Genomic DNA, 25,214 nt, shown 5'->3' with positions numbered 1-25,214 from the left:
GAGGAAATGTTAGGGGTACAAGCCTTAACTACCCTGTTAAACATAAAAACTAACTTTAACTATAATATAATAGCATCCAGACATGTGGTATTAACGGCTTAGAGAAGTGACTGAAAATCTTGCTGTATATAAAGCTTAAAAAATTTACAACTAATCAGTTTTTTTTCACTTTGTGTTTATATCTGAAAAAAAAATGCTTATCCACAAGGAGCTTAACATTTTAAAAAACTTAATCTCCATAATGCGCTTATTACTTATTATTAAAAAACTGGGTCATGGTTGCCATACAGATTTACATATACCTAGAGTTTTGCTTACTTGATGTATGATGAAATTTAAAATTAGTTAATAAATACTTGTAGATAATTTATTTGCTTATTGTTTACAGAACTCGCTTTAGGTTAATGAAAATATAGGTTTCCCGTTTGAAAAAGCTTACATTCTATACATTTTTCATTAAATTTTTAATTAAAGGAACAATCAAAAACTATGTATTTCAAATAAAAGCTTACCTTAAAGCAAACGAAGAGACTGAAGGGTAGCGTCATTATCACAAGAGCCACGGAGAGAAATATTAGCAATTTTCCGCATGTTGATGCCTTATCGCTGATTTCCTCGTCCGCTGCGAGAGAACGTGGCGAGAAAACGAGAAAATTTTCTTATAAATACATGTAACGTGGCAGGATGGAATCAAGTGCTCAAAGCAAATGCTGCAAATTAAGGCTTAAGCTATAAATTCGTTTTGTATTTTCCTCGCTTTCCTTTGGGCTCTGCTCTGCTGAGAAAAGAGCCAAGACTGTTACATGAATAATGCGCTGAGCATCTGAAGAAGAAAATAAGAAAAAAATCTTAAACGAAAGACCTCCGCATGGCGCATACAAAAATCGCAGACAGAATGTCGCAATAAAAATGGTGAGCAGAAAAAAAGGGTATTCTTCATTACGCAGTACTCGTATTACTTAAAGTTTAGTCAAAAATTGAAGGTTTTGAGAGGGATTTTTTTTTTGGGGGCAACAAGTCGCCCATTTGGCTTATTGATACTTGAGACGCGCCATAATTTCGATGGGGCCCTCGTCGCGTCGTAAAAGTCAAAATGTTGTTCCCGTGGGGAGCTTGAAAAAAACTGTATCATACTTAGCTGCGCTCACCAAAAAGAAAAGGCGGAGACGGAAATCGAAATACAAGCAAACAAGGAGTGTGCATACATTAAAAAAACGTAAATTTCTCAGTAAATACTCATAGATAGTAGTCATTATAGTTAGATAGTTAGATAGAGTTACACATAGAAAGTAGAGTATAGCTTTGTAACAGGTTAAAAAGTAGCTGTGTGTGTGTTTCTGTTTTTCTGTTTGATTTTGGCTGTAGGATGTGGGGATCTTTTTCTGTTTTTTTCTTGGGCATTGTCCAAATTGGTGCGACTTACAATAGAGAAATCCATGTGAATGTTTTGCTTGTGTATCTGCAAGAATACGATAAATCGAACAACAAGAGAAATTAATTGGGGGGAAAGCTTTTCGGCTCGATCAGCAACTAGCCAATTGGTGTGTTTTTTGTTAGAATTTCTGGGAGCTGGTTCTTGTGTTTCATCGTCTTTTTTGAGTGCTCGGCGATCCTGCGGGGATCTACTTAGCTGCTCCATGCCATGCAGTTTTTTTTTTGGGGTTTTCCTTTTGGGTTAAACAGCATGCTTCAACGAACTACGAAACTCAAAAAACTAGCTACGAACGCAAGAAAAATCATAAATTATTCATGCCACACATTTAAATGCTGTTTACGCGCTGCTGTTGCAGTTTATTTGCCTTCTGGTTTTTGGTCTGGTTTGCAGCTTTCCGTTTTCAGTTACCCGTAACCAGTTACCAGTTTGCTGGCTGCAGCTGCTGGCAATTAGCGGCACGGCACAGTTTGCATTTCAGTTTCAATTACAGTTCATTGAAAAGTTGCCACAATGCCAACACCCAGCAACGGCGACGTCAGCAAAGTGTTTTTAACGAGCTCTCACCCACTCACTTACATTCACCCAAACTCACACAGACACACACACACACACACAGACAAAACATGAAAAGCGACGCTGGAAAAGGGAAAACTTTGATGGGCGAATCCTAGGGCCTGGTCTAAGCCAACAAGCTGCCAAACATTCTGGGCAATTCCTCACCACCTTCAAACTCTTCGCATCGCATGGCACCGCAGCAAACTTTTATTGAAATTGATTTCAGAATAATTGCGATTTGAATGTGCCACTGGCACAGGAGAGCCGAGAGTTTTGCGCCGAGATGAAAGGATTTCAGGATCTGAGGATTTATGTGTAACGCCCGAGGCTGGTGACCGCAAACCTAATAGATTTATAGCCAAATTGCTTCAGTAAAAATGATAAAATGATGGAGGAAGAGCCGGAAAAAATGTGGCGCTGAAATCGTAATTAGGTGAATGGGGACTTCTGGCCTTAATTGCATCACCTTAAGCCAGGTTTTAAGCGGGTATTAATTGAATTTGCACACAGTTACCAACAGTACTGCATTTTTATATATTATAATATATTTAGTTGTTGCTCCATTGACAGGGTGAAAATGAATGATCTGTTATTTAAAGAATTCAAAAATAAAAGACTTGATGTAGATGACCTCATTCGTTTCATGAGGAATTTACCTCAAATAATTTTAAAGAAGCTAATTTAATTATCAATTGTCAATTATCTCTAGAACCAGTTGTTTTTTCCATTTGTTACCTTCCATTCACTGCCAGTCTTAATCAATAAGCCCCGAATTAAATATTTTATCGAGTCACCATTTTAGTTGCATACAAACGATAGCTGATAATTATTCGAGTGCTGCTGGTTAAAAAGCACTTATTTGGCTTCCTTTTCGGCTGCGGGTTGTTTGGTTTCTGTTATTCCATTCGTGTTTACCCCAACAAACACAGAAAAAAGAGCTGAATTTACCTTAATGTACAATCTCGGAGAACAATGTGTGGTCATAATTTTTTAATGACCAGCCAACGGCTGTCCAGCTGCTCGCCGTTATCCACCACCACCCCCTTAACCCGCCCAGCCCGCTCCGCCCACCGCTTCCACGCCCCCTCCACAGCGCTGCCCTCGCACCACATCAACGCATACGTCAGAGCGCCAGCCCCTGGCAAAAAGCTTTGCTCGGGAAATAGGTCAGCTTGATGTTGCTGCTGTTCATGATGATGTTGCTGCTGCTGTTGTGGTGTTGCTGCTGGTGCTGCTGCTGCTGGAGGTCCTGGCGTAAGTTAAAGCAAATTCTGATTGAATTTTGCATGGCAAATGCTGGAGAGACTGAACTCTTTTTCCAGGGCCTAATGAAGCGATTAGCATGCATGTGAAATGTCTTCATCGGGCTATATATACGAGATAGACACGTATGTACAGTGTAGGCCTAACCTGATTAAGCACAGATACACAAAAATAAGAGGAAACGATTGATACGAAAATCCGAATTGTGATTTGTGGCGTCTCTAATCAAATTTTGATGTGGCAAATGCAAATGCAAAAGCGAATTGGGTGGGTCTTTGGAGACCGAGCAACAAGTTCAGCCTGGCGGCTACAGTGCACACTCTCTACAAGAGCCACCTGCAACATCAGCTCACCTCTTCGCGCCTCGGCTCGATGGATGGCCTGCTGCTGCTGCGATTGCTGCATTAGGGCATGATGGCTGTGTGGCAGTTGCTGCTGCGGCTGCTGCATCTGCTGCTGCTGCTGTGGTTGCTGCATCATCTGCTGCTGCTGCTGTTGCTGCTGCTGTTGGTGGTGCTCGCGTTCCCTTAACTGTGGTTGCTGCAACTGCGTCAGTGGTTGCTGCTGCTGTTGTTGCTGCGGCTGCTGTTGGTGCAACTGTATGGAGGCAGTCACTGGCAGTGGTGATGAGGCCACATTATTGGACTGATGGTGGTGCAGATGGTGGTCCCGTTCCCTATCCCGATCACGATCCCGTTCTTCCGACTGACTCCCCGCCGGGGCGGGTGGCGCAAAGGTGCTGGTGCTGGCCGTCAGACGGGGAGGCTGATGGTGGTGCGACTGCTGCTGTTGGCGGTGCAGCTGGTGGTCCCGATGCTCCATGTCCATCATCGAATCGGGCATCAAGCCGCGCTCGCAAAACGAAGCCAGTGCGGCGGCTGTTCCTGGCTGCTCCTGGTCAATCAGAGTGGCGTCTTTAGTCCGTTAAGTCTTGTCCTAGTCCTAGTCCTGCATCCTGGCACTAGCTCTGTTCTTTTCTTCAACGCACACGCACACACTCTCACACTAGCACAGCCACTACTGCGGGCTCACACACACACTAGGCTGAGCTAGTTTTCCCAGCTCTGTGTCCATTTCCCTTCGGTGGTTCGGGCTCTCCTGGTTGAGCTGCTGTTGTTAGTGCTGCTGCTGCCTCGCTCGGAATCCAACTGAAAGTGCGCCAGCAGCCAGCATCCTTTTATATCCTCGCAGCACATATCCCTGCCGAGCCAAAGCTCGCTCGCTCTCAACTTTGTTATCAGCCAGCGACCAGGATCAAAGAGCTTTTTCGCCGCTCTCCCTGCTGCAGATTGCAGGTGGTGCAGCATCATCGCCAGCCAGCCGAAGTAGAGATTCAACTTTCACCTTTTTCCCAACTTGCACTGACCTTGCGCACTCCCCGAAACATTGGTCCCGGCTTGAACTTCAGGAACAAAGCTTTCTCCTCTCTTCCCAAGCTTTCGAGTCCTGGCTGGGGAAATGCGCAACAGAGGTGGAGCGATGCTGCTGGCCATTTAGTACCCCCACGCACACAGAGAGAGTGAGAGATAGAGTGTACTAAAACAGGACATTCCCCTACCTACAAAAAACAAAAGGCAGAGAAACCGAACTCGTGTGTGTACAGGTGACAAACTTAATTTATGACACCTTCGACATATACACACAACCACCTGCTTCGCCACTCGCATCCATTGTAGTCAGACAAGAGTGCTCTGTACCTTCTGTGGTTGTTAACTGGCATGGAATGATATGTGCGAGCATGAGCACCGGGTCCGGTGCCAGTGCCACACCATCGTCCTGGCCAGAAAAACACATCCTGACACCGCCTGCCACGCTTCACTAAGAATTTCTAATGAACCCACCTCCGAAGCCAAAGCCTGTCGAACTGTCGAATATTTTAGGTCACCTGCAGCTCCTGAGCTTTGCTTTTGAGCTGTCAATTACCGTTTACGCTTCATTAAGCGCCAAAAGGGGGGTGTCGCGGGGGTATTATTGCTAGTGGCGCTGCACATAGAGAAAATGTCAATCTTCAGCTTTGAAATACCATCCCATCCATAATTCTTGCAAATTAATTTATGAATCGACTTGTTCAGGAGGTTAGAAGTTGTTTTCGTTGGCCTAAAGTTTGTTAAATACGTTTGTTAATAGTATGACAACTAAAGAAGTATTTAGAAATGATAACATTTTTGTATATAAAAAAGATTTTGGAGAAATAGTAACAATAATCAACGCAACATTCAACATTGCAGTGAATTCTAAAAAAGTGCATCCCAAGCTCTATTCTTTAAATCGAATTACTACCTGATAACGTCATAACTATTTAATCTAAACATATAATGAAATTATTAGAAACTAAAGTTATGTTTTAACGGATGGTAATAAAGGCAATATTTAGAAAAAAAAGATTTTTGTAATGCGATGAAAAATGTTCATAAATCCACTAACGTTTGTATAATAACCCTAATTTGACATTTTTTTACTTGTGTAAAAATATAATAACGTCTACTCCCTGAAGTACAGGACGCGGGCAACTGAAGGGGCATGGGATACACCATACACGGTGTCAACTGTCGCACCACAGTGCGTATGAGTGTCATTATGTTTGACATTCATTCACATCACTCCACAAAAGGAGCACTCCACTCTGAAGCAGGGCGGAGCAGTTAATTAATCTCGGCTTGTTGATTAATGTCCGGATTGATTTGGGTATTGCCACATATTCCCTTTTGCAGACAAATGGGGCACTCGAGTGCCAGACTAGGTGCTTTATTATTAGTCCACCAGAATGGCCCGGGACTGGTTACTCGGTTGCTCATGTGCTACACGTGCACACATTTGCCATCAGATTCTAATCTTGGAGAGACCTGGGAATACCCGATGTGTTATTGCCTTCTATTAAAGGTTAAATTCCGGAATCGATTTTTGGTGTCTAGAAGAATTAATTTTTCTAAGAATTTGAATATAGTTTGCGTATTAGGCAAAAGCATTAAAAACTCTTTCTTTAATATCTTTTTCTAGGGAATTCCAAATTTAACTACCACTACAATTTCCACTCATTTTAGGGCAGCAAAAAAAACAGTTTTCCATTCGATTTGCATTTTCTATTAAGCGAAATGGCATCATTTGGCAAAGCTAGATAAGACTGCATGGAAAAGTTGAGGTTTCAAAGAGAATTTCACAGTGGACGCTTCCCAAACCGCTTTCGATTCCAATGCGAAAACTCTGGTTTTTCCAAACAGAATTTCATAGCGGTGACGAAGACAACGAAAAGGACTTCTTAACCACAACCGGATGGCAGTTAAGTGAGTCCCGCCCCTGGCTTTTATTTTTCCATACGCAGGTTTTATAGACAAACACATAAAAACGAAGGCGGGCCTTTTTTGCCTATCGAAAGACAAAGCTGCGAAAGCCATAAAAACGATTTTTTTCTGCTGATGAGGGGCAAAGGATTTTCTGAGCGGGTTTTCCTGTCCAGGATTGCAGAGAACTAAGACAAGCGAATGATGTCACAAACATGGCCTAAACCAAAATAAAGAGATGTGAGTTAAGTGGGTGACAGTATGCATATGTGTGTGTGAAAGTTTGAACAGTTTTTCAGAGTTTCCAGCTCAATTAACTTGTACAGCATTTCAAAAAATGTGAGGCTTTTACATAAATTACATTTCTTAAATCCAGTTCTAAACTCGATTAAAGACTAACATTTACGTTTGTTTTTTTTGGACTTAAAGTATTTTTAAGGAATTGTGCTTAATTATAAACCTTCTTGTCTTTCACAAAGCTAGAATTCAAAGAGACAGCTTGATTTATGATCTTATATTTGGGTCTTGATATATTTTGCGGTGTAGGAATTTAGGCCCAGGTCCAGGACTTTGAACCGAAAGTCCTGCGGCGCTCTGTGTGCGAAATTAGCCAGGCAAATATGTCGCACTTAACTGCTAACGGAAGTGTAGCAGCACGTCCGAAGTGGGTGAAAGTGGGTGGGCGGGTTAGATGGGTGGCCGTGGTGGTTGGGTGGTGCGAGATGCTGCTGTAACAATGGTCTACTGTGCAATTGTCGAGGCCCGAGGCAAGGGGTCAGGCGCAGAGATAACTGTCCCTATCTTTGCCAGTTCCCCTCTCAATTGTCGACGTTTGCGCTTTTCCGGCTGCGCAAGCGGCCCCAGCGGCTGCTGGGGAAAAACGGGGGGAAAACTGGTGTGTGGAAGGATGTGACACAAATGCGTCGAATTATTGTCATATGAGGTCACTGTCCCTGTCGCGCAGTGAAAGTTTTCCGAGACACTCGGGCAAACAAAAACACATTCAAGCCTTGTTTGTTTGCCCCGTTTTGCCGCCGCCTGCTCTCGATTATAAGGGCCAGAAGTTAAGCAAAGTTAGCTCGAACATGGCCACAAGTACAAGTCGTAGTGCGATGTAACTACCATGTATCTGCGGCTTGTTGCGGAATTCTAAAGGAGCCCGTTGAAGGGGAAAGAGGATATGGAGGCACTATGTAGGTTGTGCGTGTGTTTTACTCCAGCTCGGAATCAATTGGAGGAGTATTACGAAAGCACAGGGAGCCGTATATTCGTTAGCATTATGGCTGGATTCACTGCTCCTTTCGCACTCATAAAATATGAATAGACGGGGTCGGAATTTATTCGACGCCGCCACCGTGGTCGAATGAAATATGCCAGTTCAGTTTATGAAACTGATTGGGCAACGACCAAGGCTCCTTGCCTCCTGCCTTCAATTCTCGTTAAAGTTGTGGTACAGAAAAAATGCCAACTTTTTCCAGAGATATCTATAGAATAGTGGCAGTCGCTTTTGTAACTTTGAATAAACAGCGAAACAGTACAAAAAAATTGAAGTCATAAAGTTTTTTGTACTACTTTAAAGGGTTTTTGGGATGTGTCAATTAATTTTTATTTAGAGTGCTTTTCTTAAGCACAAAATTTTGTTACACTATCATATTTAATTTCGTTTTTATTTATTTGATCATTTTTGTTCGGTGCTCGAGTTTGTGATTGCGGTGCACTTTAAGACCAGCAATCAATTGCCATCATTAGACGGAATATTCATCTTTGGCATGCGACTGGGTAAGTAGACCGACTGTCACGGCGGACTATCTCCCAATCAATAATTCATAACCACACACATTGACGACGCATTCGCATTTGCTGGGCAATAAAATGAAAAGCGAAATGAAAAACTGGCCGAGCAAATGCTTGCCAATAATTCAACGTTGGCTCAGGGTCTTCACTTCCTGTTCCCGCCATTGCTGTTCTGCTCCTGACTTTGTCAATGGTGAATCGGCTTGTGAATAAAAATATATATATATATGTCTCTTTGCTCTTTATATATATCTTTCCCAGCGACCACACAATGAATGAATGCCAAACGGCGCCGGACTTCGATGTCGTTGTCGATTTCGATGTCGCCGCCGAGTGTCGGACATTTCGTCCTTTTCGCCTCCCGTTTTTCCATTTGTATTTGGTCTTTTCCATTTTTCCTTTTAGCTGATGGCTTGTTCATTTTCCCGCTTGATTCCATACTTTATTTGGTGACTATCTTTTGGACCTCGATAATGTCGCTTTTCCTTCCCAGCCAAGCCATGTAATATTTATGTCTCACTCTGCGCAGCATTGTGAACCGCGTATTAAGCGTTCACATAAAGTTTATTATATAGACATATGCTCTGCGAATGACCAACGCGGCATGAAGCACTTTGATTTAATTGGTTTCTGCTGCAGACTCTTTACTTTTCAGCGAACTGAAAGAAAACTCACAGTCTGGAGCTGAAATCCATTCTCCTCACTCCGCCACTCATTACTTGCTGTTTACATGCCGATTTCGATAAGATTAAAACTCTTGGGAGCCGTAATTAATAATTTTGCGGGTAGTGGTTATTGTGCAGCTGCCTACAGTTTTTCTTAATGGAAAACAATGAGCACACTGAAGAAAGTGCAGTTCAATCTGCAGCTCTTATTTAATGATATAAATATAATTCATATTCATATGTTTTCCCCATTAAATTAATTTGCTTAATTCAATCTCTTTGAATGTTTAATCATACTGCAAGTTGGCTGGTTATTTAAACTAGAATTTTTATCACTGTATGAGCTCACGCGTTGGCAGTCTGCTGATGTCAGCACCGCTGTGCTAACCGCACCGAGAATTAATCAAACCCCTCATTGTTTGTCCTGCACGGGGAGCGCGCTCAAAGGACGCGCGAGGATAAACAGGCGTCAGGGGCCAGAGTGGCTTACGCAAAACCAGAAGGATAAAGGATTGAGGGGTGTGGGTGCGACTGGCACGGCTGCAAACAGCCAAAAGCTGATAACGTGAACAACTTGGAAATCAATTAAAGTGCAGCAGGGACCGACTGGCGATGCGGATTCTCTGGTCTGTGGTCGAGTGTCCTGGGGAACGGGGTGTTTGCTCCCTGGCTGGTAAAACTTAATTATGGCGTCCGGATGTGGAGCTCCAGGGAAGCGGAAGTGTGCGTGTGTGTGTGTGAGTGTGCCTGCATATGTGCCACGCCCACACACTGCGCTCATCCGCCCAACCCATCCTGTATGTCCACTGCACTCCACTCGACTTCACTCCCATTTCCCCTTGACGCTGTGCGGAACACGCCTCGGCAATTTTTCGAACATATTTCTGCTGAGTTACACCCACTTCTCAATGGATTTCCCCTTTTCCGGAAAAATGTCGCCACAGCATTTCGAGGATTTAATTAAAAGCCCAGCAACTTAAAGGTGCCTCACCGAGGATTATAAATTATAGTTGGAATTATGGAGCTGCGTCTAGGATAATTATGCTGGAGGAAGTCATAAATTTCGTTCCAGCAAGGTGAACACGGCGCTAGAGAAGGGGGAAATATCAAGATGAAACTAAGTAATCACTTTTTGAACGATCTTTACTGGGGAAAATTTAAAATAGGTCGAAAGCAACTAAAAGTAATTTGATTGTGCTGAGAACTTTTTGCATAAATTATGAATTTACTCTCATAAAATGATTTTTATGTGGCTTCATGAAAAGTAAACAAATTCCACGTTCAGAATATGTTTCTTAAATGTATTGTTCAATTATTCAGATTGCAGTAGCTATTGTTCAGTCGACCCTTGAAACTTTTAACAGGATATTTCCCGAAGGACATTTGACATTGTTCTCCTTGTGCCCGATCAGAAAAAGATATGGGCTATAAATCTGTGGAGTTTGCTGATTATTAAGCCCCGGTGGTGCTTACCCCGATCGAAACCGAATCCGGTGGTGGATCCCGAGGCGGTGGTGTCGAGAGCCACTCGGCGGGGCGAAACGCTCGTCTCCCGCTGGCTACTGTGGTTGCTGCCCAGCATGGTTTGCCTGCCGGTGGAGCGCGGTGTTTGGTTCAAGTGGTTCTGGTGGTGCAGTGCCCACTGGTTCTGGTGCTGGTGGTGCTGATTGTACTGACTGTGCTGGTGCTGTGGTGCAGGTCGACCGTGCCGCTGAGGTTGCTGTTGCATGCTGGTGGCAGTCACTTGCCACAGGCTGTCCGTGCGGTCCGATATTTTGATGCTTTGCGAAGGACCTATGTTGATTGAAATTGAAGTTTCTGCCACTTGCTAATTGCCACACACACACACACACAACCAGAGAAACTGCTCGTCCAACTTTTGGTTGAGTTTGCCACCGCTTTCGTTTATTTAATTTCCCCTTTAAGCAGCACGCTCTCAACCAAGAACTCTGTTAAAAAGTTTTCGGGCACAAAGTTTCCGAGCGGCTGGTTGGCTCCTTTTCAGGACCTGGGCTTTTGCCCAGTTTCCTCACTTAAATTAGGACGACCACAAAGGGAAAGCCACAACATCAACAAAGTGCGGTGCAGCAACTGCGATTGTCAAGTGAGCCGTACGTAAGATGGCGTTCCTGCTGCTGAGACTCATCGCGGTCCTTAATCCGGAGTTTTTAATACGCTATCCTTAATCCGTAGTCCACCAACCGGAACACGAGCACGGAGCATCGAGAATCGAACACGGAAACACGGAAAACTAATTTAATAACAACACAATTCCTGGGGGCACGCAACGTGCTGGTTGTCCGCTATCCGCTATTCGTTTGCCACAAGTCCGATGCAGTTTATAGACCAAAGCGAACTGAACGAGGGTTTTAACATTATTTACGTATTTATCGACTATATTTTGCTGCCCCCTTTGTTTGCGCTTAGACAACAATTGATGGCGGTCAAGAGTGGGCCGCAATTTATGCTAATTGCCATTGACAGTGGACAAGTTAATAGCTCACAAACTACTGTTCGCCGTTCTCCACTTTCCGCTTACGTTTTCAGCTCAAGGATGCAGGATGTGGACTGCCGGATGCCAGATGTCAGATGGAACGGAGACCATTCGCTTTGGTGCAGCGCATCCTTTGTTGGTGACAACCTCGAACTAGTTTACATGCAACATAGAAGCAGCCCCGAAATATATATTACAATAAATACACTCGAAAAAGTGTGATGGAATTCGTTGAAATACTAAAGTATGCCCAATGGGTGAATATTATATGGATTTTTTTGAGTGCACCCCAACCCGTTAGCAATCCGCTGGCGTTGTGGAAAATAACCCCCGCAACCGTCTTCATTATGCCAGTGCTCATTTGACTGCCGCTGATGCTTTTGCATCAGTCAAGTGAAGACGAGTCAAGTCGACTTGAGTCAACTCGACCGCGTTGTTGCCTCCCTTCCCCTCCAGCGAGCTCCACCCTTTTAGGCCAGCAAGTAGGCCATTTTAGCATGTTCTAAGCCCAGTTCGCCACCACGAACTACGAAGGCTCCAGTCTCGACTTTCAACCGGCTGCTCCCGTGGGCAGAAAACAAGCAGCGGAAAACTGGCGAAAGGCGAGCGAAAGTCACGCAAGGACTCGACTCCTGGCCATATCCTCGCCGATTCTCGGCTGGCATTTACATGCTTGCATAAACCTGAATATTTAATGCCCCAGTCAGCAACAACTGCTGGCTCGTTATCTTTGTGTTTGTCAAATTGAATTGTAAATATTTGAAAGGCGGCAGCATTCATTTATCCAGCTGAGGGGAAACCTAATGCAGCCGATGAGCTCAAGGATAAATAGTCCACGAACATGGGTACTGTTTGAACAGAAAGTTAAATAAACTGTGAAAAGAACAATATCACTTACAGTGAGTGAAATAAATATTGTAATGAATACTCCTGACGTAAGGGACTCGTTGAGCCCTATTGCACAAGCAATCTTAATGTTCAAATAAAAAATATTTGAATATTCATGGGAAGCTTAAAACTAAACAGCCAGGACCATTAGATGTTTGTTTTCATAAACTGAAACTGATATCCTTTAACAGAATTTTATAATTAAAATTCAGTTTGTTGGTTTAGGTGCATGCCACCGCCAATAAATTGAATTCGTTGCATTCATGCAATTACCTGCTTTCGGTAATTTCCTTTTCCGTTTTAGGCTTGGCTAACGAGCAAAAACTGGTCATCGTATTGAAATAAATTACACTAATTGGTTGCTTGTGTTTACTTTGCCAGGATGCACCATACACTTCGTTTGCCAGGCAATACAAGCTACATACGTACTTAAACATCGAAATTAGAACCCCATTCTGGCAACAAGTTAAGACTGGAAAGTCTCCAAGCTGCTGTGCTGTCCTGTTGGTAATTATCGGAATACGTATACGTCCTGTTGCACCACGATATGCTGCTGGCCGTTAGCGTCTCGTGCTAAAACGCCACTTGTGCCAGGTTCTATCGCCATTTGCCTTTTGTGCGTCAAATTAACAACTTCCGCATAAGGCCACACGAGGCACTTGCACCCGAATGCGTCATTTTCTGGGCTGCGTTGGTTGTCTTTTGTCTGCCAAGCCGTATTGTCAGCGCCTCTTGGCCAACTGCCAGAGTCTGGCTAAGAACTGACGAGACTGGAGCCAACGTAGCCTATTATTGTGCTTTAATGGCAGCTAAACTGGCGGGCTGTTTAGCCAAGAGATGGAGAGAGGGACAGACAGAAACGCCTCTAAGACGCCCTAATTAATGGCATTCTTAAAGTTTACCCGTTTTGCAGGTTAACGAGTTTTCCTTTGCAGCAAACATTTTCCAATTGTTTGCCAACTATTCAATACTCAATTTCCAGCATTTAACTGTCATCTTTCCGCTTGGCTCCGGGAATGCGAGCCGGATCGATATGCAATATCCTTGCTCTCCACTTGGCCAGAATGCCAAGCGTCCTCCGTAAAAGTTGTGAAAAATCTGTGCGCATCAAGTATGTGCTTCAAACGTATCATTTGAATCTGGCCGAAAGGGGAAAAATGCTCAGACATTTATTTTATTATTTTTTCTTCTTGGCTTTTTGGGCGGGAAAACTCATAACCGAAACGAGCAAGGAAAACTTTTGCTCTTTTACACAGAAAAAATTACGAGGCGAGTACTTAAAACTATAAGTTTGCCAGAAACTGGGCTCTTACTAATTTGTAAGTTAAGTTTTAAGTTTCAGAATTCTAAAAGTTAATCACTTTATATACAATTTTATGTATTATATATATGTGAAGTATGAATGTTTTTGTGAAGTAATTTAAGTCAACTCATAACTCAACCATGAAAATGTTAGAGATCTAAATTAAATGTGATAAGAAATCCAAGACTTTCGAAGAGCTTATTCTTTGCTGTACTAAAGTAAAAAGGCTACGAAAAGTTCTTCAATGAAGGACATGAAATATTTGGTCTATATGGCTTTTTGTGTTTGCGTTCGCGTCTAAGGCGATTTTCTTAACTTTTGCTGCAGCATCCAGAGCATTGAACTGAGTGCCTCTGCATTTTTGTTGGCAGCCAATTCCCGCAGGGTTGGTTTGCTTGTGGAAAATGGGGTTAGACTGGGCCCAGCCAGGCGTTTTTAATTTCTTTTATTCCGACCCGCTTTTGTCATTGGCCTGCAAATGATTTGTTTCTTACTTTTGTTTTCCTTTGCCACTGCTAAATGCCAAGTTTATGCTAAATATTATGGGTCGAACCAGGCTGGGCTGGTGGACAACTGGGGACCCAAATTAACTAATGATGAAAAATGCCCTTCCCCATTTTTGAGGACCTCTTTCCGCGCTGGCAATGGTTAATTTACAGTGGAGGTCAGCATTAAGGTTTATGAGCTTCTTAGTTGGCCCAAATGAAGTTGCCATTCAGACGGACGGGCGGACTGAAGAGCCGCAGAGCAAAAGGCCCGGCAGGAATATAGCACAAACAGATATTAAGTATACGCCCCCGAGACCATTTCCTTTTACTGGTAAACGCAAATGTAAATGTAATGCTAATGCGTTTCACACACAAGCGCACAGGAAAACCAACATGCATTGCTCATACGCCCTGTTGAGCACTAGAGAGCAATCAGGCGCCTGTAAATATTTCATTTATGCACTCGGAACTTAATTTCGGTCTAAACTATCTCAATTGTAAATGAAATCATACTTACCAGCACAAAACTGATGTGCATATTTGCACACAGCTCGGATATTTATACTATGCGTATATACAAACCCGAAAACCGAAACCGAATTCGAATCGAAAGAGTTGTTATTAAAATATTAATCAAGTTGCACTCACCAAGTCTACGTACTACAGATGAAGAGATGTGAGAGAGAAGCGTTTGGTTGGTTGATTTTGGTTAGTTAGTTGGTTAGTTGGATTTTGATGAGGCATTTTTCGTTATTTGATAATTGGAATGCAATTTTGTACAGATTGAGAGCGTTCCAAATTCGTCGAATTTGTTGGGCAAGCATCATGAAATGAGTATACGTTTAATATATAATTTAAAGGAAAGAAACTGGTTAGTCGACGAATTTACAAATTGCACAAAGTGACGTGTGTTACTGTGTGAGTATTTCTCTGTATATATATATATATATATTATATGTGTCGAAATGACGATTGCATCTACGCTTGGCTTAAATCTAGGCTAAGAGTAAGGCGCAGCGTGTGTGAAAGGCATGCAGAGACATGGGCGCGGCGGAGGGGGATGCAAAACGGTTAAGCGAAATGTGAAACGCTATTTATTTGCCCCTCCTGCTGTGGCATGGGTATGGTTATGGTATGGTTTGGGTGTGGGGATTAAACTAAGTATGTCAACTGCAAAGCCAGTAGGTCAGGGATAGTGGTCCTGCCAGTTTCGTTACCTTTCTGTGTGATTGGATTGGGGGGAGGGACTTGGGTGGTGGTGGGGGCTTGGGGGGGTTTCTGTTTTCGGCTGCCACTGGCGACACACTTACTTTTCATGATCCGATTCCTGTACTCATCATCGCGCTGCATGGCCACGCTGCCACCGCCGTTGGAGACCATCGAGCTCACTTGTTCCATGGGCACAATATCCTGCAAAAAGGATACACAGCATATATAGTAGCGGAAACACAAACATACATGCCAAAACTCCCATCAATCATCAACCCACGCCATATGTCTGCCGGCAGCTTATCGGCGGGAGTTATGACCATGGGAAAACCAACAGAACAACAGAATGGGCAAAAATGTGTGGAAACCTAATTAGGAAGGGCGAAAAAATTGCATTTATTTCAGCATGTCCTGCGGCCAAATAAATTTCATAAATTTCCTTTACGTTTTTAATTGTGTGCAGGGCTTTTTGATACGAAAAATGAACTAGATAAATTGCGGTTTTTTTCCTGCGCTTTTGTTGAAGTGCCAACAAAGGCATTCCATTTTCTTTTTTGCACTGGCTGTTTTTTTTTGCCACTTTGACTGGTTCCAGCTGCCCGGACAGGAAGAGCCCAGTGGAGCAGCTGCTCCTGCCCAGCCAGCCGTGATATATTCCCCCGGATATATGTATCTGTATTGTGTGCAGTCAGCGGACTGTGCCCCAAGGGGGGAAAGGGGAACGGATGTTGCCACGGGGGGATATTGAGCAAAATGGATTATGCTCGGCTCGCTCGTCGACATTTATTAATGAATTTACGGGATTAGCGTGGTAATAAACGCATTCTGATCGTCCGGTTAGCTGCTGCTGCTGCTGGTTTGGATTAGTTGGTGAAATTCCTTGAGTGAGTGGTGCTCAATGGACTCAAAATGAAGGGAATGAAAGGATTTTATACAATGTATAATATTTCATTTTGATTACCTTGATTAGAAATGAGCAAAGAGAATGAAAACACAAGCATAGCTGATTGGGTATTTAAAGAACAATATGAAAAATTATGGAACTGAAATTATCAAACAGATAACCGAGCATAAATATTTAAATCCAATCATGTTTCCTGATAATTTCATTTTTTTCACATGGTTTCAATACTAAAACCTGACGACAACAGAGAATGAGAAATGGAAAACATTTTTATATGTGATTTTACTAAAATGATAAAAATTAAAAGCTGGGAGTCAAAAATCGAAATAAAATGCATAATTATATGAGCTGGCAAATAAAACATCATATATTTCATAATAATTTTATTGAGATCATGGTAAATTATAGGAGAAAAGTCATTTCAAAAAGGTATTATAATAAATAACAAACAGAAAAGGCACCCCCAGCAAACTAAATAAATATAAATTCACATTTATCTCAATAAGCTGCAATCTATGTTCTTTGCTGTGCTGCCAGAGTGCTGAAGTTTATAATTTATTTCAGCAAATAATAGTTTGATTGATGGCCCGAAATGAAAAACGAAAACGATTTAAAGCAAAAATCTGGGAAAACAAACCATTTTCCGGCCGAGCTGGGAAAATCAGCTCTGTCACTCACACTCGTTTGGTAAACAGAAAAAAAAGGAAAAGGAACACGAATCATTTGGACAATGCAGTGAAAATGTGATCCTGAGCCCGTCGGCGGGTCAAAGGGCACATGGTGATGCGGCTGAGCGCGTCACGTATTCGACATGTATAATGCGCAATTCAATTTTGATCTAAACACGCATTATGCAGCATATTACGCATACGCCATGTTGCCCTATACTTAGCCCATAAAACAGAGGCAATTTAAATGCATGGTCTTGTATGCGGAGTACCGAATGCTCACCAACTGCTTTTCCGACTGTCATATTAACGGCCTTTGCATATTGAAAATGTTTTTGCCTGCAAAATGTGACAAACATTCGACGACAACGTTCCTTTTCGGCCTTTTTGTCGTTGTTGCTCTTCGCTGGCTCGTTGCCAGAAGATAGATATATATCTATATGCCATGTGCGGATGTGGAGGACTATAACCAGGAGTGTATGTCCCAGGATAACGGACCGAGTTTCTGAGCACTGAGCACGGAGCACTGAGCTCTAAGCCAACCGGTGAGTGGGCTTTGAACAGGTGTGTGCAGGTGGCAGCTAAAGGTGGAGCGACAGGTTTCGGGCTTCAATTAAATGGTTGCCGAAATTGCTTTTTGTTTTGCAAATAAACTAAACATGAGGGGAATATCAACGATGCAGCCCATGAATGCGGGAAAATGCGGTGCAAACAAAAGCACATTGAAATGGTGGCTTAGAGGTTATAAATCAAAAGCTGAATAACATTATATATTAAAGTACATTTGCGAAATATTCGCCGTAAAATTGCATTGCATAAAGAGAGAAAACAGCAATTTATGAGAGAATAATAAAAGCGTAAAACTATAATGTGAATGATGGCGAAATGTAAATATAGCCATTTAAAGCGGAAAATCGAAAGCCCATTATGTTTAACATTGCTTGCATAAATATTGAGCATAAAATCAAGCGAAGAAAATTAACAGAATATTAAATTTTAAAGTATAGCCAAATAAATTTAAGTGCACATGGAATAGAAGTCATATATATCACAGTACAATGTTGTCACATAGATTCTGGCGAATTTTCCGCAAGAATTCTTCGGCAAATTAAGTTTCATTTCACCCCAAAGTTGCGGCAAGGACTTGTGTGCAATTTGGATAAATCACGTGGCAAGTCCTGACAACCGAAATGAGCTTTCCAACTTTCGATAAGAAGCCGTCAGCAGATTTCACCTTTGCACCTTTCTAAATCTCCCCGGCTCATGTGTGTTGGCAAAACTTTGTCATATCGCTGTCGATGGCATCGATTTCAATTTGGAAAATTGTCGGTCGCGCCGCTCGGATTTAATTAAATGCAATTGCCCGCCGTCAAGGACAAAGTGGGTGAAATTCGATGTCCGGCATGAATTGAATTTTTTATTCCAATCTTCCCGCTGGCCTCCAGCGCCGTTTTTGTTTGAATTGCCTCGGCAAATTTAAACATTTTCATTTACTTGTCTGTCGGTGGTGGCCTGCTCGTTTTTCATCCCGTTTTTCCCATCGTTTTTCCGACCACGACCTGCTACTTTGTCATGTAAATTAACGGGTATATTGTAGCGACAACGCGACCGAAACCCGCAGCTGGAAGTCGCACAAAGAAAGGTCCTGCCAGGATCCGGATCCCAACACGCATGGAAGTGCACTGAGAACAAAACTGTGATAGTTATGAAACATAGGAGATCCCTATGAGATGTTGCATACTTTTGAGCACCTTTGGAATATCTTTTCAAGAAAAAGTATCTTTAGAGGTGTCTAATAGAATGGAAACCCATTTAAGAGCCCAATTTTAGATACCAAGTTATACAAGTGTTTTTACCAGATTTCTTTCTCTGTTTATCTGAATTTTCAGGGAGGTCGTCCCCTATATGTGCTGGTCATAAATAAGCCATTGGCGGGATTAGTGCTAGCGAAAGTTGATGGCCTGTCCTTTACCGCATATGCATGTATGCTGAATAATTAATTTTTATTGATCGCGATTGCGTAGTGACACCCAAACAGCCGCGTCTGCTGTTGTTTATTAGTTTTCCGAGGCTTTCGTTGGCCGCTCCTCGTTTGTGGGGCATAAAGGGCTTACGACGAGGGTCGGGCGCCATTGTTCCCAATGTGCCGCATAATTATCAGCACACACTGTTGATATACTCAGCTGTCTTTGCGCCGATGAGGATGTGGATTAGGATGTGTGGGTGGCTGCACTTGCCGCTGTTTACCCAATTGTATCGCGCTAATAAAGTTAATGTGCTCGCTAAACTGTTGGCCATGACTCGCATTTGGGCCCGATGACCCAGAGCCAACACGGCCCAACCCAGTTAAGCCGGAACGAGAAGTGCGCTAATTGCCTTTCAAGTTGTTGACTGAACCATCCCATTTGGCTTTCCCTTTGCTTGCAGGGCTCTTGGCCCGGCCAGAACAACTAAGTAGTGTAACGGCCAAGTTTCAAGTGCTGGCAGAAAATATCGGAGAAGGAAAGTTTGAGCGATGCCCCAGTTGAAGACATAATCGATGTGGCAACTAAAGTCAGCAAAAGAGTTCACGATTTGTGGTTACTTCATTTTGTGGCTTTGTAGAATTTCTAAATAATTTAACGGGAATGGAACTGTGGGAAAATCTTTTTTGTGGCTTTTCCAAAAATGTTCCAAGCTGAGCAATTATATATAAATTTTCAGTAGAGTTTCTAGTAATATTTGTATTTGATTAAGTGAACGTGTTTTATTTCAAAAGTATCTGAATTATTACAATGCTGTACTTCACCATCATACATTTAACTAAATTTTTCTGGCAATTTAATTAATTAAATTCTGGCTTGACAAATATTTACAATAGTGGAACATAGAATAACCTTGTAGCTTGTTGACCTAACGAGTTTGATTTTGTTTATTTTCCCAGTGAGTTGTGTTTTTAATACACTTGAATGCCTTTTGTGATTATCCTCTTCCGTTTGCTCTGCAACCATTGTGCATATTTAAATTGCACTGAAAAACATGTACTAATCTGAATGTAAATATGGAATCATCAACCCCTTTTACTTTCCACACTGATCTGGCCTTTGACCCCGCACCACACTTAAGCCAAAGCCATCGCCAAGTCAATGACAATCCAAATATTTGGCCAAGGTTCAGGGCAGGAAAGACAAAGGATCCGGAACTGGGCTAATGCCGGGCTGAGCGGCCTCAGGTGGCAGTGCTTCATCCTGCTCCTGGGAAACCTTTGGCCAAATATTCGCTGTAAAACAAATGCGAAATGCGACTAAGTGCAGTGTGTAACTGCAGCACTCAACAGACAGCAGCAAACTGATTAAATATCCGGGCGCAGTTGGCGTACGTTCCGCTTGCCATTCACAATCCCTGGCTCAAACGTACACTCAGCATAATGCGAATCCATGTAGGGAAATGTAATTTGAATGCCAAAACAAACAGCGAGCTGGGGAGCCGTTTGAATGGCGGCCAGGAAAGGCTGGCTGCCAGGAAGTTGGCCAGGTGCTTGGGCTAAAAAACAAAGGCCGCCGCTGGATATTTACCCACTGCCAGTGCAGCTAAAACAGCACGACCAAAAGCAGCAGCAGTACAGCCTTAGCTGTTGTAAAAGCAGCAGCAGCAGCAGCAGCTGCTGTGGGAGCACAAAACAAAGCCTTGGTAAACAGCCCAGCAATGTGATTAAAAAATAAAGGAACGCAGCACAACAATGGGAAATGGAGCACAGACTCAGCAGTACACGGTGGGGAAATATCTTGAAATATCTTAAAAGATTCGCATAATATTAGGCAAGTTTTACGGATGCATTTTGACCATGAGATCTATTTGAAATATTTTGACTTTTAATGCATGACAGATTAAATTTACTAGCTCCTTAATTTCTAATTGCTAGGCTTCCAATTAAATAATCTATACATCCTTGAAGTCTGTCTAAGGCATTGCAATGTATTGGTTTTTATATAAAAACATATACTAAATGTTCATAAATTTTTTGATATTTATGTATATTATATAGAAGAGTTTAAAATAGCCTAGACATTTCTTCTAATTCAAATGTTTTTGGTTTTCCTTTTCACTGCTGTGTAGTTTAAAGTGGAGTTTGTCGAGTGGGACTCACCTCGTAGCGTGTGTCGATTTCTGGCAACTTCTCCAGGAACTCCTCGACCATCTTTCGTTGCACGTGCGCCGAGCACAGCAGCCACACACATACAAGCCCCCACGCACTCACACACACGCACGCACACTAGCTCACGCACTCGCACACACACACACACACAGTCAGCACGCAGGATACGATACTATTCAAATTGACACGCACTAAATTAAAGTTTCTGCTTATCAATTATGGACAAATGCTAATTGCCGCTGCTGGGCTTAATTATTTTGTGGCTCTTTGGTATTGACAATACATAAAGCTGAAACACCTGTTGTTGTTGTTTTTAGCCTATTGACTTTTTATAGAATATAGAATTTGGATGTCACACACTGAGAAATTCGTAGGTTGCTGTCCTTTTTGTGGCCGTATGGACTGCCTGAGTTTTGGCAGTCGATCTAAGATTAGTCTAAGGTTTTTTCACTTTCCGTTGATGTCTTGTGTGATTGTCTTTGCCCCTCGATTGTGATGGAGAAGTGGGGTGTGTGTTGTGTATTTCTGGTCACTTGGCACTCGAGTCGGTCGGTAGTTTTAGCCCACACAAGCGAAGTTACAAAAATGCAATATTATCGGGAAGCGGAGTGGAAAAGAAGCTGCAGCGGAACCAAAACATGTGCCAAAACTCCCTCGAAAAACGGCAGCTCAACTTTTTCGGGCCCTGTGTGTGCGAGAGACGAGCAACCAACAAGCGCTGTCCGTTCACTGCCGTTCAGCACTAACAACAAACTGCAGAAAAACAAAACATTTATAGCCAGGCCAGGCACGAGTCGAGTCCAAAGTCCTCGTCCTCGTCCGCAGCGCACTCATCGCCATCGTCATCGTCGTCGTATCGACGGCCCGAGCATCAGGATGTTCTAAAAACCGCCTGGCACTCCGTGCAGCATCTCACTCTGAAGCGTCGCCAAATTGACGGAAGCCGATGAGGCTGGCCGATAAAGAGTGTGGCAAGAACGTGTGGCGCGCTTTTTTGGGCGCCGGCGCAAGGCAGCTGAAGCCGAAAGGGGCACACGGAACTCCGTCGCTCCGGCGACCCATCCATCCAGTATGTATATGGGATTCTGGGGATTCCCCTCTCAACGTGACACACATCGAAGTCCTGAGCTTGCGTTCCAAACAGCAGGAAAACAGCATCCAGTGGATCGCAATTCGAGTGCCTAGCGCCGAGTGCCGGAGTTGCATGTTGCATGTTGCCGTCCCTTTGTTTTGCCAGCACTTGGAAATAATTTGCAGCTAACGAAGGCGGCGCCACTCAAAAAGAAGTCTCTCGCTAGAGGACCCTCCTTCCACTCTATCTGTCTATCCGGCTTCATCTATTGCTGCTCCAGCCAGCGCTTTTTGCCACGCCAATGGGGTACCCCCCATGTTTTTCTAAGCCGACTTAGAGTCGAGCAGTTATCATTAATCTCGAGCACTGCACACACACGCTCGCAATCGATTGCTGTCAGCAGGTCGAGTTTGCGTAGCAATTACCACTGGAAAAACAACAATTACTTCGCAGGCAGTTCCTCCCTATGACGACTACAACGACCCTTGGGCCCTTGGCACCACTAAGCCATTCAATCAGGAACAGGTAAACAGCTTGTTAAGGAAAGCACTACCTATCTAGATGGAAATGATGAACCTTGGCTTTAATCAATAAGAAAATGTGTTAAGCTTCATGGTATTTCTCAGTATTAAGTATCAGAGTGTTAAGATCTAAAGTAATATTTAAATATTGTTTAAAATTCGTATTCCGAAAGTACCAATAGTCAAGAAACTGGCATTCTCTGTGGCATTATTAAGCAATCTGAAATAACTACTTACCGCACTCATTGCCGCCATGTCCTGTCCGTTCGCTAGTCAATATTTAATCCAAATGTTGAACTATGACCGTACCGCACTCGCTGGCCAGTCGAGGAACACTGAACGGAGCTCGGCTGGCTAATCACAGTGAAATGGTCGCCGCGATAGTGCAACAATTGGCTGCACACACACACCTCGCCGAGGGTCCTTGCCATATCCTTTCAGAATGTCAAAGTCAAACGTGGAGAAAAAACAATTACTTGTCAACAGGACAATACCAGTGTACATGGGAATTCGAAGTAAGTGGCGCTCCCGAAAAGCAAATCTCAGCATTTCGGTTCCCTCGTTCAATGTGTCGGTTTAAAGTCCTTGAACGCAGCTGCCTAAATGGGTTTTTGGTTTCCAGGCTCGCCATGAATTATTTACACGGCAAACAGGTGAATTAGCAAATGTGTGGGCGTGTGCTGGTCTAGTGAAAATATGACAGAAGCACGTACGTATTGAAAAGCCTTAGATTATTCAGCGAAGTTCGTTTAAAGCTAACCCGCTAACCATTTTGAACCCTTAAGGTCATTAAGCTGCATGCCGTGAATTTGTATTTGCTTTGCAAACTGAAATATATTAGAACAATAGTATTTATATTTATAGTAATAGTATATTAAATGTAATTTAAAAAAAAACCTATTCAAAGCCAAATTTCCAAAAATATTATGCATTTAGCTTTAAGCGACTATTTGGAAAAGGGATGTCATTACGAGAAGAAAGCCCATATTTTTAAGTGAGTACTTAAAGTAATTGGACCGCGTTGAGATTACACAAAGAGTTTATAATGAGTTAATGGCAAGCGGCCAAATAATTTGTTGTTACTGAATTGACTGCAATAATAACGAGGGAATTATAAATTTAGGTTATTTTGAATGACCAGAATAAAGTGTGCATTTCTCATTGACAACGAAACTTTGACTCGTTGAGGTCGAAATGGGTTCTCTGATCGTACTACTGTTTTTCCTATTCTTAGTGCAGGAGGTATGTATATTTTCTAAATACTAAAACCATACCATACGATTAACTGCAGGCTCGGTCAAGAGTGGAGTTTACCAACATCAAATGCACTTCCTTGGATCCGGAGTTTGCATTGCTACCTAAAGTCAGTAAATCGTACATATAAATATCTGTCCATCAGAGTGAAGTTGTCACAAAAGCCTGTGTCGAGAATTAAAGTAGGTATTATGTCATTTTATTGATTCTTATTAAGCTTTAACGTTTCAGGTCAACGGAGCCACATTTAAGCGGTACAATGGCTATATGCCGTCACTTTATAACTTCACGGTTGATGGCTGCAAATTTATTAAAAACCCTAAGTCAAATCCAGTTGCGCATTACATTTACCGACTCTTTAAAGATTTCTCCAATGTGAATTATACCTGTCCCTTTAATGTTAGTGCATTTTCGTACTAATTAAGAATGTCATTCATGTTTTTAACTTGTTTGTTTGCAGGACGATCCTATTATAGAAAAGCTGCCAATTAGTTACGTTAACAAGCAAGTAACTTCAGTACTCCCAGTTCCCTCTGGAGACTATTTGTTTTCATCGCATTGGTATTTCTACGATACCAAGCGTATCACTATAAATGTATATTTGACAATATTTTGAATATAAACGTGGTAATGTGAATTGATAAATGGCTTAAGCTACACTATTTTTATTAACCGCCAACTATTTAAATAAAATGCCAGAAAGTGCTGAACGATACAAAATGGATACTGCTTTAAAACGTACAAAGTGTCCTCGTGATCCAACACTCGCAAAAGCTGATTGCTGCAAAACTCACCAGAAAAGCCTTATATCTCTTTTTATTGACTAAACCATTTTTGTAAATTACGGGTCATCAAGCTGCATGCCGTGAAATTGTATCTGCTTAGCAAATTGAAATCTATTCTAACAATTATAGCTAAAATTAAATTGTATATTTAAGGGAATAAGATTGCTTTAAAGCGAACATTTTTAAGTGAGCACTTGAAATAATTGGGCAGGGTTGAGATTACACAGAGTCATTAAAGTGTGAATGGCTAGCGGCCTCATAATTTGTTATTACTGAACTGACTGATTGTCAACAAAACTTTGAATCGTTGAGGTCGAAATGGGTTGTCTGTTCGTACATCTTTTTATATACTAAATAACGAATAATACTAATATAATATATATTTAATATATTAAATTCATATGGTAAATAACATTAAACTAAATCTTTTCTATTACCCGCCAACTTTTAAAATAAAATGTCACACTGGGCTGATTAATATAAAACTCATACAATCTAACTAG

The 25,214-nt window shown here is 42.3% G+C and overlaps 2 protein-coding genes across 13 annotated transcripts in view; one reads left to right on the top strand and one right to left on the bottom strand.

Moving 5' to 3' along the window:
* Positions 1–23,018, bottom strand: part of LOC6610804 (band 7 protein CG42540) — a 35,764-nt gene extending 12,746 nt beyond the window's left edge. The window contains exons 1-6 of one of the 12 annotated variants that reach the window (XM_032718590.1): positions 22,910–23,018; positions 15,474–15,573; positions 14,812–14,823; positions 10,464–10,784; positions 1,424–1,459; positions 513–622 (exon numbers count right to left, since the gene is read on the bottom strand). In XM_032718590.1, the coding sequence (XP_032574481.1) occupies positions 513–622; positions 1,424–1,459; positions 10,464–10,784; positions 14,812–14,823; positions 15,474–15,573; positions 22,910–22,927 (597 nt within the window). In that variant the 5' untranslated portion in view covers positions 22,928–23,018. Of the gene's footprint in view, positions 1–512; positions 623–1,423; positions 1,460–3,606; positions 4,097–10,463; positions 10,785–11,105; positions 11,341–14,811; positions 14,824–15,473; positions 15,574–21,070; positions 21,194–22,909 lie in introns of those variants that run through there. The other 11 variants (XM_032718586.1, XM_032718584.1, XM_032718592.1 and 8 more) reach the window with 11 other exon arrangements.
* On the top strand, positions 19,899–24,571 carry LOC116801073. Its single transcript, XM_032718596.1, has 5 exons — positions 19,899–20,714; positions 23,025–23,049; positions 23,964–24,108; positions 24,158–24,325; positions 24,387–24,571. Exons 1-5 carry the CDS (start codon positions 20,663–20,665, stop codon positions 24,540–24,542), a joined length of 546 nt encoding a protein of 181 aa, XP_032574487.1. The 5' UTR covers positions 19,899–20,662; the 3' UTR covers positions 24,543–24,571.
* Positions 24,572–25,214: the final 643 nt, after the last annotated feature.

This window comes from Drosophila sechellia, chromosome 3L (genome assembly GCF_004382195.2).
Source record: "Drosophila sechellia strain sech25 chromosome 3L, ASM438219v1, whole genome shotgun sequence".
Taxonomy (NCBI): Eukaryota; Metazoa; Arthropoda; class Insecta; order Diptera; family Drosophilidae; genus Drosophila; species Drosophila sechellia.
This window is presented reverse-complemented; position numbering and strand designations above follow the sequence as displayed.

What these genes read in the sequence shown, in the direction of transcription:
- LOC116801073 (XM_032718596.1), top strand. Translation starts at nt 20,663, where the DNA reads ATGGGAAATGGAGCACAGACTCAGCAGTACACGGTGGGGAAATATCTT. An exon ending in ATCACAGTGAAATGGTCGCC is followed by an intron (nt 23,050 to 23,963) that starts GCGATAGTGCAA and finishes GATTAACTGCAG; the next exon opens with GCTCGGTCAAGAGTGGAGTT. An exon ending in AGCCTGTGTCGAGAATTAAA is followed by an intron (nt 24,109 to 24,157) that starts GTAGGTATTATG and finishes TTAACGTTTCAG; the next exon opens with GTCAACGGAGCCACATTTAA.